A 17112-nucleotide genomic window follows, 5' to 3' on the forward strand; every position below is an offset into this window, starting at 1 on the left:
AGGCTGGTTTTATTTTAATGGCTGATCTATGTAATCACGGAGGCCAGTATGTACAGACAAAGGGGGAGATTTTATTTCTTGGTATCTTCCTCCTTGGACAAAGTCTTGATGATCTCCTCCTTTTTGGCCTGGAGACGCTCTTCACGGCGCTTTCGTGCTTCCTTGGTCTTAGACCTGCGGGCCTCAGCCTGGTCAGCCAGGAGCTTCTTGCGGGCCTTGTCTGCCTTCAGCTTGTGGATGTGTTCCATGAGAATCCGCTTGTTTTTGAACACATTCCCGGAACTTCGCCTTCAGGTACAGGCTGTGATACATGTGGCGATCAATTTTCTTAGATTCCCGGTATCTTCTGAGCAGCCGGCGCAGAATCCTTATTCTCCTCATCCACGTGACCTTCTCTGGCATTCGGGCATTGGCTGTACCCTTACGCTTACCTATGCCCATGTGCCTGCCCTTCCGGCGGGCCAAGGTGTTTTTCCGGCAGCGAGCCAGGGAATGGACCGTCACAGGCTTGCGGATGATCAGCCCATCTTTGATCAGCTTACGGATCTGCTGACGCGAGTTAGCATTGGCAATTTCATTGGTCTCATTCGGGTCCAACCAGACCTTCTTCTTGCCACAGCGGAGGACACTAGAGGCGAGCCTCTTCTGAAGCCCGAGCATACTCATGGCTGCGGCCGCAGCAGCAAAAGGAAAGAGCTCGCGGTTTCTTTTTTTAATGTCTTACTAAGGGGGAAAAAAAAGGAACGCTACTTTATATAAACCTGACCTTTTGCTAAGCCTGGGTAATAACTTCCCATGTGGAGTATATTAATCTCTTTCATGCATCCCTCGTGCTCTGGAAAAAGTAAAACACATTGTATTAGACATTTACCAAGTACTTTTTCTGTTGGTGGTCACTGCCCTAAGCCTATCAGAACTGGTTACTACCCTTAAGGAGCTTACAATGTAGAAAGGCAGACGTCCTAACAAATCACACATTAGAGTTCATTGTGTGAAGTGCTATGATGGATTATGATAAGACATTATAATCGATTGAGTATTATGAAGGGGTGAAGCAAACTCAAGCTGGCAAATTGGGGAGGAGGTAGATCACAAAGGCTTTCCTAATGAGATTACTTATGATTCACTGAGTAGTGAAAGATGAATAGGGGTTTGTTAAAAAGAAACTGGAAGGGCTTTCTGGGCTGAGGGAACAGCACAGGGGCATCAAATACACTTTGCCTTTCTAGGGCTGCCAGTAGTTTAATTCAGCAATCCCACATCACAAAGGTCTTTGTGTGCTTTGCTAATGAGTTTGAACTTTATTATAAAAGCATTTTACAAAGATCACTGGCAGCTGCATTTTGGAAGGAATTCGCCTAGAGGCAGGATAACTGCTGGGAGTATTTCTATAGCAGTAAAAGTGAGAAAATGTGAGATCTGAAGGAGCTAACATTGTGGCAGTAGGTATAAAGGAGAAGGAAGGACTAGAAGAGATATTTAAGAAGCAAACAACGTAGGAATTGGGTGATTATAGAACTGAAAAGTGAATGAGGGAAGAATCCATGAGAAATCGATTATTTCTGGTTAGGATAAAAGACTGTGATTCACTGACATGAAGACTACAAGAGAAAAAAACAGACTTGGAGTTGAAACTTCAGTTTAGGACACTGAAATTCACATGACTATGTGTCATTCAAGTGGAAGGCCATTATGCAGTTGGGTATGTAGGCTTAGAGCACAGGAGAAAAGAGCATACCTTCAGAACCACTGCCTTAAAATCCTGGGTTTATGGGAGGTTACCAAGGAGAGTGCACAGAGTGAGAAGATCCATTTTAAAGCTGATGATGAATAATATTTTCATTATAGGGAGAGAAGCAATGTTAGGGCTGTCTTCCCATTGCTGGGGTGGTCATTTGCAGTGTGCACTGCATGAACTCACAGGCTGTCCTTATGAGGACCTTTTGCTCATTCTTACATTAAGTATACAGAAGAACAAAGGAAGTATTCTATGTCTTGTAAACTATAAGGCACTGTGCAATATGTAAAGGAAGATAAAAGAAGAGTAAGGGAAGGAGAAAGAAAGTGACCAACAAGCTTCTCAGAGATTAGCCAAGGATTATGGTATTGAATCTAGGTCTCTCTGGTCCTCAGTAAATTTGACACTCTTCACTCTCCTGATAGGTTTTGCATTAAAGTATATTTTTCTTTTTATGAACATGTCATACCTATGGCTTACCTGTGTCCTTACTAACCTACAGGTTTGGACAATCTGAAATAGGCAGCATGCATGACTGTGGAGCTTTAAAGCCACCCTTCTGAGAGAAGAGCAGCTGACTCATGTGCCTCACCATGCAGATGAGGGTGTGTTATAACCCACAGTGTATCTGTGTCCCTGGGTGAACTGAGCATTTTATAATGGAGTTTTTCTGCCTCTCAAAAAGAAGTCATAGATTAAATGGTAACTGCAAGAGCTCAGTTCTCTATTTGAGTGAGTGCTTTATCAAAAAAAAAAAAATTATTCCTGCTGCTTTACCATGGGGTCAATTCAAGTCTAAATGAATCTGGCATGTATAAAATATATTTATACATAGATCCATATAGAGATATAGCTGTACACAGTCATTAACGGACTCACATACAATCATTCTTTTATTCCAGGTGTGAACTGCTATGCTATTTCACCCAGTTCAAACACAGGTCATTGGCTTTCAAACTAATTTGGGAAAGCAGACACTGTGTAGTTGGTAGGTGGAGCAGAATGAAAACAGAAAAATTAATATGTATGGCAGTTTAACTAGCCTTGTATCTCTCATGGAAAGGGGGTAATAGTCTAAAATTATTTACTCATTTTTTAAAATAAGTCTTTAAAAGGCGGCAATGAATTGCCAGTAATTTCCCCTACCTTAACTCATGGTAATTTGTTTCCTGCTGGGTGAAAACCTAGGGATCTTGAAACTGTTAATGAACTTTCTTTCTCCTGATCTGTACAATGTGAAATTCATTTCTTATTTCATGTTTCATGAAAACCCAGGGATCTTGAAACTGTTAATGAACTTTCTTTCTCCTGATTTATACAATGTCAAATTCAATTTTTTCTTATTTCATGTTTTACTATTCTGTTTGGTTTGTTCCATTTTTGTATCTTTTTCCTGAGGTCAGGGATGATTCTATAGAAGCATGAAAATTTGTAGTTGAAAGGGATCTTAGAACATCAGCAAGATTTGTGATAAGATGGTCAAGTGGGTCTGGGCTCAAACCCTCCCTAAGGGGAAAGACTCACTGCCTCACCCCATAGCTATTTTATTACTTACAGATTACCACACAATAGCCAGGGTGCTGCCCTATTTGCAACATGAACTGGAACATTATATTGGGACATAATGATAAGTAGTTGCTAAAAGTCCTTTCCCTCTGGTGTTATTTATTATTTGCTTAAATTGATTTACATAACGTTATTCTGTGGTATAAACCTTTCTCATTTATCTCATATATATCCTATTTTAAGCTATAAGCTCCCAGAGGGGTAGTTACTTCATCTTTACTTCTGTACCTCAAGTACTTTGCATATCTTTGATACAAAGTAAGAACAACATATATCAATTTAACTCTCAGATGAATGAACTTATAATAAAACTTGGACCAATAGTTCCAATGTACAGAGTACATTCAGCACCAGTAATATTAAAATACAAATTAATCCATTATTTGCAACTTTTCAAATCATGTGTACTTAAGAATTTTCATTTAAAATGTATCAAAAGACTGAACAGTCAACATGATTATCACAAAAAGTATATATGTGGGAGTAATATTCAAAATATTTAACTACCCGGAAGAACATGGTGGGAGCTGTAGTTCCCACAAATCACCATGTGAAGGTGATTCCAGGGAAGAGTCAACAGAGGATAGCCACTGATGGAAGGGAAGTGGGGTCTGGTGGCAGGTGGTGGATGGATCACTAAGCATCTGTCCAAGAGACTGCTAGTATTGCTGCTAGTGGTGAATATTTCTGTTGGGGTCCGGGTCTGTTCTGGCTGGGGAGGTGTGAGGAAGCAAGCAGGAATGGGACTGCAAAAGGCTGGCTAGGGTAGCCCACAGTGGCATCTGCCCAGAAATCCCTGGAGTCTGGGCAGGGCAGTGGGAGCCACTGACTGAGGGAAAAGGAGTTAATAGTTTTCCCCTATGTTTATCAGCTGAATTAGCAACCCTGTTTTAGAGAAATATTAAAATACACCTTTGATTTTTTGGGATATCAGTAAGTTTTGCAATAAGTAGAGGGATCACCAGTTTAAGATCAGTATGGGCAACATGGCAAAACCCTATGTCTACAAAAAATAGAAAATTAGCTGGATGCGGCAGCGTGCACCTGTAATCCCAGCTACCCAGGACACAGAGGTGGGAGGATCACATGAGCCAGGGAGGTTGAAGCTACAGTGAGCTGTGATTGTGCCACTGTACTCCAGCCTGGGTGGCAGAGCAAGAACTGTCTCAAAACAAAACAAAAAACAAGAAAAAACAAAATTAAAAAGACCTACTGATCTACTGAGCAAACAAACTACCATCACAAATAAACCAGAACTTGAAAAAAAAGACTCAATGTATGTTTTTGGCATGATCGTTATGAAGGCATTCTTCATTGCAAAAGAAGAGTCAAAATAGAATTCTTTTAGCTCAAGCAATTTGAGTGGATTTTAATTATTTTTCAGCAAGGAACTTGGTTTCAGATACAACTTTTCAAGAATATAGCTACTGGGTAGAACAACGTATACTGAGGTCCCCTTTTCAGGTCTTCAAAATCAAGGCAGAATTGAAGTCTGCAGCAATTTTTTGAATTTTTTTTTGTTTTATCTTAAAGCTGTTTAAATTATCTCTCCATGTTAGATTAGAAGACATACTTTTTGCCAGAAATCCTCACTTCAATTGCACAGGAAAAAGTGAGGTTTCTTGATTCAAATTAGACAGAAAATTCTGTTTTGACAATATATCCAAGGTCAGACATGATTTTCCTGCAATCTCTAATCATGTTGAATTTTATAATGCAAGCTTAAATGACCTCAAAAAATTGTACATTTCAGAGGTAGCCATAACTTCCGTCATGAAAATTAGTAAATAATCTTCAAAAATTGGAATGTGACCTCAGTCATGCTCCTCCTTCTCCCCTCCCCTTTTCATTTCAACCTTAAAGTATACACTTGCAAATTTCCTTCCACTTATATTTTCCTTTAAAGGCCACTTTCTAGCAGACAATTCAACTAACTGCTGTATTTTTCCATCTATGATGCCAGGGAATAGAAACAAGGGAGATAGTTTCTTATATAATTGTTTCCATTAAAAACTCAGGAAAGCAGGAACCAATCCATCAACAAGGGGGAATGAAAGATTGTGTAATCCAGAAACATTAACTTTTGATCATTTATAAAATTTAAAACCAAATAAGCCATAAACTAAAGTGATGTTCACTGTCAAGTTGTGGGGCTTTTCTTTGTTCACTGCAGACCTGTTAAACTTTGTACCCTCTACACACCTTGCTGTCGACACCAAAAATGCAATCACAGTTCTCGTTGTCTATTTTAATCTCATATTAGTTTATAAACCAGAAATTAAGTAAGGGGATTCATTCTTTAGCACATTTTTTTTTAGATGTGTGAGCTTAATACTGTTTTCTATAACTCTTATTAGAACACTTGCCTTGGGAAATACAAGAATATCAAGAAACCATGAGATGCCATTATACCAACAAAAATAAAATGCAGACTATGTGCTCCAATCTTTTTCTCCAAAAGCAAAAATAAACAGTAATGAATCATTCCTTTTTCCCTTGAAGAACTAAAAATTTCTTTCTTTATTATTATTTTTTTTTTGAGGCGGAGTTTTGCTCTTGTTGCCCAGGCTGAAGTGCAATGGCACAATCTCAGCTCACGGCAACCCCCGCCTCCCAGGTTCAAGTTATTCTTCTGCCTCAGCCTCCTGAGTAACTGAGATCACAGGCATGTGCCACCACACCTGGCTAATTTTGTATTTTTAGTAGAGATGGGTTTTCTCCATGTTGTTCAGGCTGGTCTTGAACATCCAACCTCAGGTAATCCGCCTGTCTTAGCCTCCCAAAATGCTGGGATTATAGGCGTGAGCCACCACGCCCAGCCTGAATTAAAAATTTATTAGTTGAAGTATCTAGCTGGATAAATGTTTAAACATGTAAGAAATGTATCTGAGGCCTACAATTTGAAGAGTTAGAAGAGAAACATATTGAGTCATGAACCCACTAGACCTACCAACATTTGTCCTCTATGTTCTGAAGTCCAGATGGATTCACAGGGGTCACTGATCATTCCACATTGAGCTATTATATGCTAGTGATTCACCCCTGCTATCTTTCCCATTTTCAACCTCTTCCTCTCTACTTGCTTATTTACCTCTGCTTTATAAATGTAGTTATTATAACCAAGAAAACAAAAATTTGAGATTTTGATCTCTAGCTTTCTTCTGACAGATGACTTTCTTCTATATACCATATATAAGTTATCTCCACTTCCTCATCTCCTAATCCCAATTGTCTTCCTTTTTCAAAACTTTACTGAAAGTACTTGTCATTTTGCCCTCTAGACAATCAACTACATTCTTTTATCGAACTTTTCTTTCAGTTTTCATCCTCTTACATCTCTCTGATGCATTTGAGACTATATAATATCACTTCCATTCTTAAAACTCCTTTCTCCCTTGCCAGCTGGCTGAAGGTAAGTCATTTCTTCACTCATTCACTCAAAATGTAGCCATTTCTTGATGTGTACTACTTTCAATTTGCCTATTTAGTAAGATCTTCCATTCCCACAGATTTCTTCCTCAAAAACATAAGTGTGGTTTCAAAATCACTGCTCCTGAATATGAATCCTCTCCAGAGGTGCAGGCCTATATTTTCGAATGCCCAATAAACACTTCCACTAGGATATTTTTTCTCCTAATGCCTCTAACAACACACAGTCCTTATCAAACTTACCACCATCTTTATTTAGCCTGCTTTTCTCCCATTGCTTTTGCTTCTTTTAATGGTTTCATCTTTCCAAGTTAACAAGTTTTTTCTCATTGGTTCGCAACACTGAATTCATAAGCTATTTAAACATGTGAGAAATGTATCTGGGGCCTACAATTTAAAGAATTAGAAGAGGAACACAATGAGATTTGGAAACCTAACAGTAAATCTTCAATTCTTCTTTATGATTGCAACACTGGGCTTTGAGGTGTCAACATCAGTCTGATGGCACTAAAGTACCTGTGACACCATTTAGTTTGGCTTACAATAGTTTCTGAGCTCCTGCTATGTAAGACCAGAACTCTGCTAGTAACACAGCATGAGTTTTTCAGGAATATTAGCACCCACAGTTGTAGAATTGATCAAAGAAAAACATAAATTTGGATCAATGTATTATATTTCTTACAAAATCTCCATGAATATTCCTCTTCCATGAAGAATTAATCTCTTCACTTACTATAACTCATCATTCTATAATAATAATATTTACTCAGAACCTGTAATGTGCTAGACATTCTAACCACTTTAAAAATGCTTTGGCTGGGCATGGTGGCTAACACCTGTAATCCAAGCACTTGGGAGGCCGAGGTGGGCAGATCATGAGGTCAAGAGATGGAGAACATCCTGGCCAACATAGTGAAACCTCGTCTCTACTAAAAATACAAAAATTAGCTAGGCATGGTGGCACACAACTGTAGTCCCAGCTACTCAGGAGGCTGAGGTGGGAGAATCTCTTGAACCTGGGAAGCAGACATTGCAGTGAGCCGAGATCACGCCACTGCACTCTGGCCTGGCTACAGAGGCTCCGTCTCAAACACAAAAAAGTCTTTATGTGTTAGTCCTCATCACTACCTATCCATCATTGATTGTTGAATTGTGCTGTATATGGCTAGATGCAGTGGTGCAATGCATAGTCTATGCAACCATATCTCTTGCCCTGATAAGATCCATTTCACAAATGAAGATACTGAGCCACACAGAAAGGTTAAGGAACTTGTCCAAAGTCACACAGCTACTAAATCAGGATTAAGTGAGTATTCAAACCATGAAAACCAACATTTTGACATGACTCCCTTCTCTTAACAAATTACATCAAACCACCCCTACTCATATTTCTATTGTAGCACCTATTACAAATATTTGCCTTCGTGCTTGTTCCCTTACTTAGGATATGAATCCTATGAACTGGCTAGCCATGTGCAGAAAATTGAAACTAGACCCCTTCCTTCAACCTTACACAAAAATTAACTCAAGCTGGATTAAAGAATTAAGTGTAAAATCCCAAACTATAAAAACCTTAGAAAAAAATCTAGGCAATACCACTCAGGATATAGGCACAGGCAAATATTTCATGACAAAAACACCAAAAGCAAAAATTGACAAATGAGATCTAAGTAAACTAAAAAGCTTCTTTCTGCACAGCAAAAGAAACTCTCATCAGAGTGAACAGACAACCCACAGAATGGAAGACAATTTTTGTCATCTGTCTATCTGACAAAGATCTAATATCCAGAGTCTACAAGGAACTTACATTTACAGGAAAAAACAAACAAGCCCATTAAATGTAGGCAAAGGACATGAACATACACTCCTCAAAAGAAGACATTCATTCAGCCAACAAACATATGAAAAAGTTCAACATCACTGATCATTAGAGAAATGCAAATCAGAACCACAGTGAGATACCATCTCATGCCAGTCAGAATGGCTGTTACTAAAAAGTCAAGAAATAACAGATGCTGGTGAGGTTGCAAAGAAAAAGGAATGCTTTTACACTGTTGGTGGGAATGTAAATTAGTTCAACCATTGTGGAAAAGAGTGTGGCAATTTCTCAAAGATCTAGAAGCAGAAATAACATTTGACCCAGCAATCCCGTTACTGGGCATATACCCAAAGGAATATAGATCATTCTATTGTAAATATACATGCATGAACATGTTCATTGCAGCGCTATTCACAATATCAAAGACAGGGAATCAACCCAAATGCCCATCAATGATAGACTGGATAAAGAAAATGTGGTACATATACACCACGGAATACTGTACAGCCATATAAAGGAATAAGATCATTTCCTTTGCAAGGACATGGGTGGAGCTGGAAGCTGTTACCCTCAGCAAACTAATGCAGGAACAGAAAACCAAACACCAAGCATATTCTCATTTACAAGTGGGAGCTGAATGATGAGAACACATGAACACATAGCGGGGAACAACACACAGTGGGGCCTGTCGGAGGGAGCAGGGGGAGGGAGAGCACCAGGAAGAATAGCTAATGGATGTTGGGTTTAATACCTAGGTGGTGGGTTGATCTGTGCAGCAAACCACCATGGCACATTTACCTACGTACAAACCTGCACATCCTGCACTTATATCCCGGAACTGAAACACTGAAAAAAAAAAAAAAAAAAGAGAAAAGGAATTCCACTAGGAGAAAAATAGATTTAATTCCTTAAATTGTTATAATCAGTATATAACAAGGGCCTAGAATCTTGCATATAGCAAGTATTCAATAAATTCTAGCTATTATCATTCTTTTTATCATTTTTATTACAGATCAGTCACAAAGTAAGCTGCTAATTAATGTTTGTTGAACAAATTACTATGCCAATTCCCCAATGTATACAAAATGAGTAGACACGTGACATAGTCTCAGGAAAAATGTGTATGTGGAGAGGATGAAAGATAATTTTTTTTCTCTGTAAGCTTTTTCATCTAACCTGTGTTTTTTATAACCAATTTCTGCGACAGAAATTCATTAAACCATTCTAAGATGGAACTAAGCAATTTAAACTTATATTTACATGGTCAGCCTGTCAGCCACTGATCTCAATGTGGCCCCCCATTTTGCTGTCATGGATAGTTGTATATTCCAGTGCCAGAAAAAAGTAACAATATATTCACAAGAGAGCAGACTGATATGCTGCTCTAGAGATGAAAATAAATTGATATAAATGGAGATACTGAGCAACAAAATCAGCAGCTAGCACTTATCAGATGGGAAGATAAAAGATGTTAACTGAGCTTACAAGAATGAATCATCAGATAGTTGCATAAAGAGGACCCCAGAAAACCTGTTGTTTTAAGAGCATTACATCATGGGAGAAAGTGAAAAGCAATAGCTCTGTTAAAAGTATTTGATTAATAACGTCTGCTAAATTTTTCCTTAACAAATGACCACAGTCAGAAATATATATGTCCCAAAGAGAAGCTGATGCTAACTAAGAGGCCCTTTGGGGGAAATTCATCTGACAAAACGCCTCTGGATGATGTACAGAGGATTATGTGAATGCGTATGTCTACTTCGATCTTTGTATGGGATAACTTTTTTAAAGTAAAGCAAGGCTTAAAGTTTGATGCGTTACTAATGGCCAGTGTCTTGCCAGTGGTACTTTGACTATAACTGGCACTCTAAAGCAAAAATAAACTAAGAAAATTTAATTTCACATAAATGCATTACAGAAATACCTATTTTAATTTTGTCTTGTCTTCAGTTCTAAAAAATTAAGAGTAGAATTGTTAAATACAATATTTATTTGAGAATCAAAACATATGGAATTATAATGGTCCTGATGGACAATTTAGTGTAAGTAGATTGTTTTACAGTAATTGAACTACACAACAGAATCATTACATACGAAGGCACCTTATTAAATGAAAGAATCAAGCATCAACATTATCTTTCAATGTTCTCACCATCATAATACACTTCTGCTACATTCTGTTGCTTGATCCCATGTTAAAAGTTTCAATGGCTAAAAAGTTAAGAAATACCAATCCTTCATTTTAATACTAACTCTTAGTGCATAAAAGGAAGGGCTTATCTGCTGAAGCATTAAATACACGTTGCTTGCAATTTTGTGCAGTAGAACGGAGATGCTGAATCCCAAAATGGCCCTGCATAAACTCTGAGAGTAAGCGAAATGGTATCCTGATACACTTTTACCATGTTACTGAAATAATTACACTAGGTATTATAACTCTGAATAACAAATCCTGGAAACCACCTGAAAAACCACAGGAAATATTCTATTGTTCAATATATGGAAATAGTTGATGGCAAAAAAAAAAAGGAAAGGAACAGAAATGGGAAAAAATTAGACATCAGAGCAAATGTACAATATTTGTTTCACATGATCAGGGTAACTGTTACTTGAAGCTGAATATCTGCTTGTTTTCCAGATTATGTTAATTGGCTACAATCTAGAACAAGGCATAAAACAGATAAGCACATTTTCCAAATGACCAGTACAATGAAAATCAAACTGCCAAGCAACAAATCGTAATACAATTATTATTCATGTAATATTAACTCTGACTCTTCATTAGCCTCCAATGTGAATTTAAATTAAGGTATAGAGCTGGTAAACATGTGGCATTCAAACACTTGTATATTATACATTTAAATTAATTTTAATTATTTTCAGAAGTATGGCAAAACTCAAAAGGTTTTTTTTACTATATATTAAATTAATTATGGAATGATGATACCTAAACACAGAATCACATATATAAGGGTAAAAATATAATTTTCCTACTAATAAGCCAAGCCAGCACATGTTGAATTTTTAATGTGAGTGCTCTGATAATTAATTTTGTATTTTTCCAACTACATGGCTATTGCAATGCACTTAGGGACAGAAAGCTGTCATGGGGATGGGGGAAAGGTGACCACGATATATGTAAAGCCTGTTTCATTTTCTAAACATCTTTGAGAACTATGTTAAATTTTAGTACTTCAGTCATGTAATGGCAGAATCATAGAAAAAGGCTTGGAGGGACATCAAAGCATTTAGTTCTACCTGAAACTTGGCTTTCTAAAAACATGACTGGGAAAAGACTCTCGTGTTTAGACCACAGTTTTTTAGTTAAATCTTTGAATTCTATGCAAAGTCTAAGTAACATCACTTTTATTTAACTCTTCAGTCTATTAGGCTTCGAGGATAACTGCACTTTTATATAATTAGCAGGATTACAAATTTAACTACAATAGGCAGACTCTTAATGTCAAAGAACAGATCCTTATACTTAAACAGTGCTTAGAATCTTTGTAGGCACTTCATAAATGTTTGTGGAATCCCGTATAACTCATGAATGAATGAGTGACCTGTAATTGCTGATGGATTTGAAATAGAGTCCAGATTTTTAATGCAACTATATAAATATAACTTTTGTAAGTTGATTCCTTGAGAAGTCTAGAGGCACCTAATTTAAGAAAAGAAAATGATGTTTATACTCATTAAACATCTTACTCTGGGTATTTATTTAAATGAATAAAAATTGATAAACCTAGCAAATCTGTGACAGTATTAAGGGGATTTGTGCAATATGAAGTATAGGTAGAATAGGGTAATGTGACTACATTTATTTTTAGAGTATGTCTTTCATTTGGCATCATGTGTTTATTGGTTTGCCTAACATTCTCAGTGAACTGGGTATACACATCATACATTCAAAGGGGCAGGACGTTCTCTCTTTTTTTAAAAAAAAATCAATTTGAGGTCTTTTGATGACCTAATGTCTACTTTTTAATGTCACACTACTTAAAATGTTTGGAAGGGACTGGGCATAAACCTCAACTAAATTTATCATTACAATCAAGAAATATCAGTTTGAAAAGGCCTTAGAGATCCTCTAATCTCTCTCGCTTTTCTGAAAATTATAAGCACTGTATTTTTATTTCTTTGTCAGCCACTGGCAGAGAATGAACATTGAGTATTTGGACAATTTCTTCTTAATGGCTAGTGCCTATTTTGTCCTATAGAATAATGTGGAAATGTTGGTACTTTTGGCAATATCTTACACCCTGGGGGCACTTAATGGTCTTCATTCTCCCCAAAGTTTCTCTCACTCCCAGGTAATAATCTGAACTCTAACGGAGATACAGTTACTCTTTCAACCCAGTAGAGACCACTTGATTTATCACTCTACTGCACAAAATGGTACCCTGGTGGCTTAAAAGAGACGGTGGGGAGAATGTGGCTCATTAAATAGTAATTGATGCTGCTGTTACTACTAATGTTAGTGCTGCTGCTAAAATAACTGTGTTGCTTCTATACTGCTCCTTCTATGAGACTGAAAATTAGCATAATTCATTCCCATGGACCGTCAATTGACGGGCTAGCTCAGAAGCACTGAGTAGCCAAACTGACTGGTGAGATAATCAAGATTTCAAGATCTGTTGTGCTCCACATTGCCAGAACCACACTCTACCTCTTTTATCCACAAATGCATTATAAATCCTTACAAATCCTAATGAGATACAGTTTCACGAAAGTAAATTTTAAGATATTTGATATTTACCTTTGAAATACCAGTTTTTCTTACTTTCAAAAATTGCAACGAAAACCTTCATGAAATAGTATTATTCACTGCCTAGGTTCTTAAAAACTGTCTTCACCATGATCCAACTCATGCCTGTATAACTCGGCATCACCATTATTAACAGTAATTATGGCACTGTTTTATAAAGTGGTGAAGTTCCCAAAGGTCACTCTATATATAATGCTATGTGCCATAGGCTTCGGCTATTGCCTATGCTGTTTTCTTTTACTTTGCTTTTAGAATTTTTCTGATTCCTTCATCTTACCAGGTTTGTCACTTTCTGTATGTAACATTATACTCTACAGAGGTGACTCTGAAAGGCAATAAAACTTGAAAAAAAACTTAGGTAAATAGGACTTGAAAATATAATTAAGGGGTTTTCTTAGAACCATATAACATCTGTATTAGTTTTTTACAAGCCTCTTTTTTTTTTATTGTACTTTAAGTTCTGGGGAACATGTGTAGTTCTTGCAGGATTGTTGCATAGGTACACACATGCCATGGTGGTTTGCTGCCTCCGTCTGCCCGTCACCTACATTGGGCATTTCTCCCAATGTTATGCCTCCTCAACCTCCCCACCTTCCACTGTCCCTCCCCTAGCTCCCCAGCCCCCAACAGACCTCAGTGTGTGATGTTCCCCTCCCTGTGTCCATGTGTTCTCATTGTTCAAAACCCGCCTATGAGTGAGAACATGCGGTGTTTGGTTTTCTGTTCTTGTGTCAGTTTGCTGAGAATGATGGTTTCCAGATTCATCCATATCCCTACAAAGGACATGAATTCATCCTTTTTTATGGCTGCATAGTATTCTGTGGTGTATATGTGCCACATTTTTTTATCCAGTCTATTATTGATGGGCATTTGGGTTGGGTCCAGGTCTTTGCTATTATGAACAGTGCCACAGTGAACATACATGTGCATGTGTCCTTATAATAGAATGATTTTAATCCTTCAGGTATATACCCAGTAATGGGATTGCAGGGTCATATGGAATTTCTATTTCTAGGTCCTTGAGGAATCACCACACTGTCTTCCACAATGGTTGAACTAATTTACACTCCCATAACAGTGTAAAAGTGTTCCTATTTCTCCACACCTCTCCAGCATCTGTTGTCTCCAGATTTTTTAATGATCGCCATTCTAACTGGCATGAGATATCTCATGTGGTTTTGACTTGCATTTCTCTAATGACCAGTGATGTTGAGTATTTTTTCATATGTTTGTTAGCCTCAAAAATGTTTTCTTTTGAAAAGTGTCTGTTCATATCCTTCCCCCACTTCTGAATGGGTTTGTTTGTTTTTTTCTTGTAAATCTGCTTTAGCTCTTCGTAGATCCTGGGTATTAGCCCTTTGTCAGATGGGTAGATTGCAAAAATTTTTTCCCATCTGTTGGTTGCTGGTTCACTCTAATGATTGTTTCTTTTGCTGTGCAGAAGCTCTGGAGTTTAATTAGGTCCCATTTGTCTATTTTGGCTTTTGTTGCCAATGCTTTTGGTGTTTTTGGCATGAAGTCCTTGCCTATGCCTATGTCCTGAATGGTACTGCCTAGGTTTTCTTCTAGGGTTTTTATGGTGTTAGGTCTTGTGTTTAACTCTTTAATCTATCTGGAGTTAATTTTAGTGTAAGGTGTCAGGAAGGGGTCCAGTTACAGCTTTCTGCACATAGCTAGCCAGTTTTACGAACACCATTTATTAAACAGGGAATCTTTTCCCCATTGACAAGCCTCTTTGTGTGTGTGTGTGTGAGTGAGATGTTGTTTCACTGTTGCTGTTCAGGCTAGAGTGCAATGGTGCAATCTCAACTCACTGCAATCTCCGCTTCCCAGGTTCAAGCAATTCTCCTGCCTCAGCCTCCTGAGGAGCTGGGACTACAGGTGCATGTCACCACAACTGGCTAATTTTTGTATATTTAGTAGAGACAGGGTTACACCATGTTGTCCAGGCTAGTCTCAAACCCCCTGACCTCAGGTGATTCACCCTGCCTTGGCCTCCCAAAGTGTTGAGATTGCAGGCGTGATCCACTGCACCTAGCCTTCATAAACCTTTTGTTTCTTCCTCCCTGCTTCTTAGTTATATTCTATATTGTTGAGGTTTTAGGAAAAGTAACATGCGGGTGTGTTAAATCTTAGTTCATGTGACATAATGCTCTGCTTTTAGCATATTCTTCTCTTCTCATTTTAGAGATTATATTTTCTCTTTTATTGGTATTATTTTACAGAAGCTTCTTCATATCCTTCTTGGAAGAGATAAAATTTATACTTGCTGGCTGGGCGTGGTGGCTCATGCCTGTAACCCCAGCACTTTGGGAGGCCAAGGCGGGCGAATCACGAGGTCAAGAGATCGAGACCATCCTAGCCAAGATGGTGAAACCCCGACTCTACTAAAAAATACAAAGATTAGCTGGGCGTGGTGGCGTGTGCCTGTAATCCCAGTTATTCAGGAGGCTGAGGCAGAAAAACTGCCTGAACCCCAGAGGCAGAGGTTGCAGTGAGCCCAGATCGTGCCACTACACTCCAGCCTGGTGCCTGGCAATAGAACGAGACACTGTCTCAAAAACAAACAAACAAAACACAAACAAAAAATTTATACTTGCCTTATTCCTCTTTTGTGTATTTGTGTGATACTGCATATGCACACAAAGGGACATGTGTGTGTGCGTGCACACATATGCACACATCACGTTTTTATTCAGAGAATACTCTGCCAACCATGGTCTCTTGGAAGATATGAGTGTGTCTGTGGTTGTAGAGCACAGTCACTTGCTATTATGATCCTCATCTCCTGGATATGTAACACCTTGGCCCAATACAAGCCTCTGCAATATGAGTGGCTGGACTCTGGGGTGGCTGTCTGTCTGCTGCCATAGATCTGTGTTCCACAAGCATATCTATGCAGCATATGAGTCTCCATTTTCACATCCATATATTAGGAAACATGCTATTCTTAGAAATTTTTAGAAATACCTGAGTACTAAAGCTGCCTCAACTAAATGACTAACCTCATTTAGCTGGGTTAGTCATTCACAGCAATACTGTAAGACTAGCTTGTTCCTTTACAGTAACAATAGAATCTTTTTCTATTCCTTCATTCCTTTCAGTGCATTGCTATATGGCTATCATTATGATAGGCAAATTCATGAGTAAGTCTGCTCTTTTAACAGCACAGTGTGAGTTTATGAGACTAGGATATAAAAACAAGGAGATGCATGTAACAACTGATCTCCTGCATGTTACCGTCATACACCATTTTACCTTGTAGCACGTAACTACTGCTGTCATCCTTGGATAGAACTCAGCTAAGTTAGTTCCTTTCTCTTCTAGTAATCATATTTACTATTGAATATAGCAGCATATGATGGAATTGGTCCAAAGTAAAAAAATTGGCTTTCTCACAGAATCATAAAATTTTAGCATTATATGAGGCCTTAAAAATAACACTTTGGATAGCAGGAATATGCAGACTCCATAAAAAGAGTTCTGTGAAGGGAAGGAAACGAATTTTTATCTACTGAATGCTCACTATGTATTTGGATGCTAGACTAAATGCTACAGATACTTTCCTTCTAATTTAATTGTAACAGCAATCCTATGGAGTATATGCTATTATCCCATTTTGTACATGATGAAATTGAGGTCAGGAAGTTAATTCATCTCACCCAAACTTAAAATTTAATTAAAGTCAAGCAGTTATGTAAACTTAGGCCTCCCTGGACCTAAAGGCCACACTCTTTCCATTGTTCTACAATACCATGTCTCTCCTACGTAGAAATTTCCTTTTATATCTGT

The 17112-nt window shown here is 38.0% G+C and overlaps 2 protein-coding genes across 2 annotated transcripts in view; both read right to left on the reverse strand.

Moving 5' to 3' along the window:
* Positions 1-696, reverse strand: LOC108287119 (60S ribosomal protein L19-like). The gene is given in 2 exon segments (XM_037730207.1): positions 1-278; positions 280-696. Coding segments are annotated over 2 exon segments (594 nt in total). The 5' UTR covers positions 667-696; the 3' UTR covers positions 1-71.
* Positions 1-17112, reverse strand: part of MAML2 (mastermind like transcriptional coactivator 2) — a 371737-nt gene that overhangs the window by 302826 nt on the left and 51799 nt on the right. The gene's annotated exons all lie outside the window — the stretch shown is intronic.

The sequence above is a fragment of the Cebus imitator genome, unplaced genomic scaffold (assembly GCF_001604975.1).
Source record: "Cebus imitator isolate Cc_AM_T3 unplaced genomic scaffold, Cebus_imitator-1.0 Scaffold336, whole genome shotgun sequence".
Lineage (NCBI taxonomy): Eukaryota > Metazoa > Chordata > Mammalia > Primates > Cebidae > Cebus > Cebus imitator.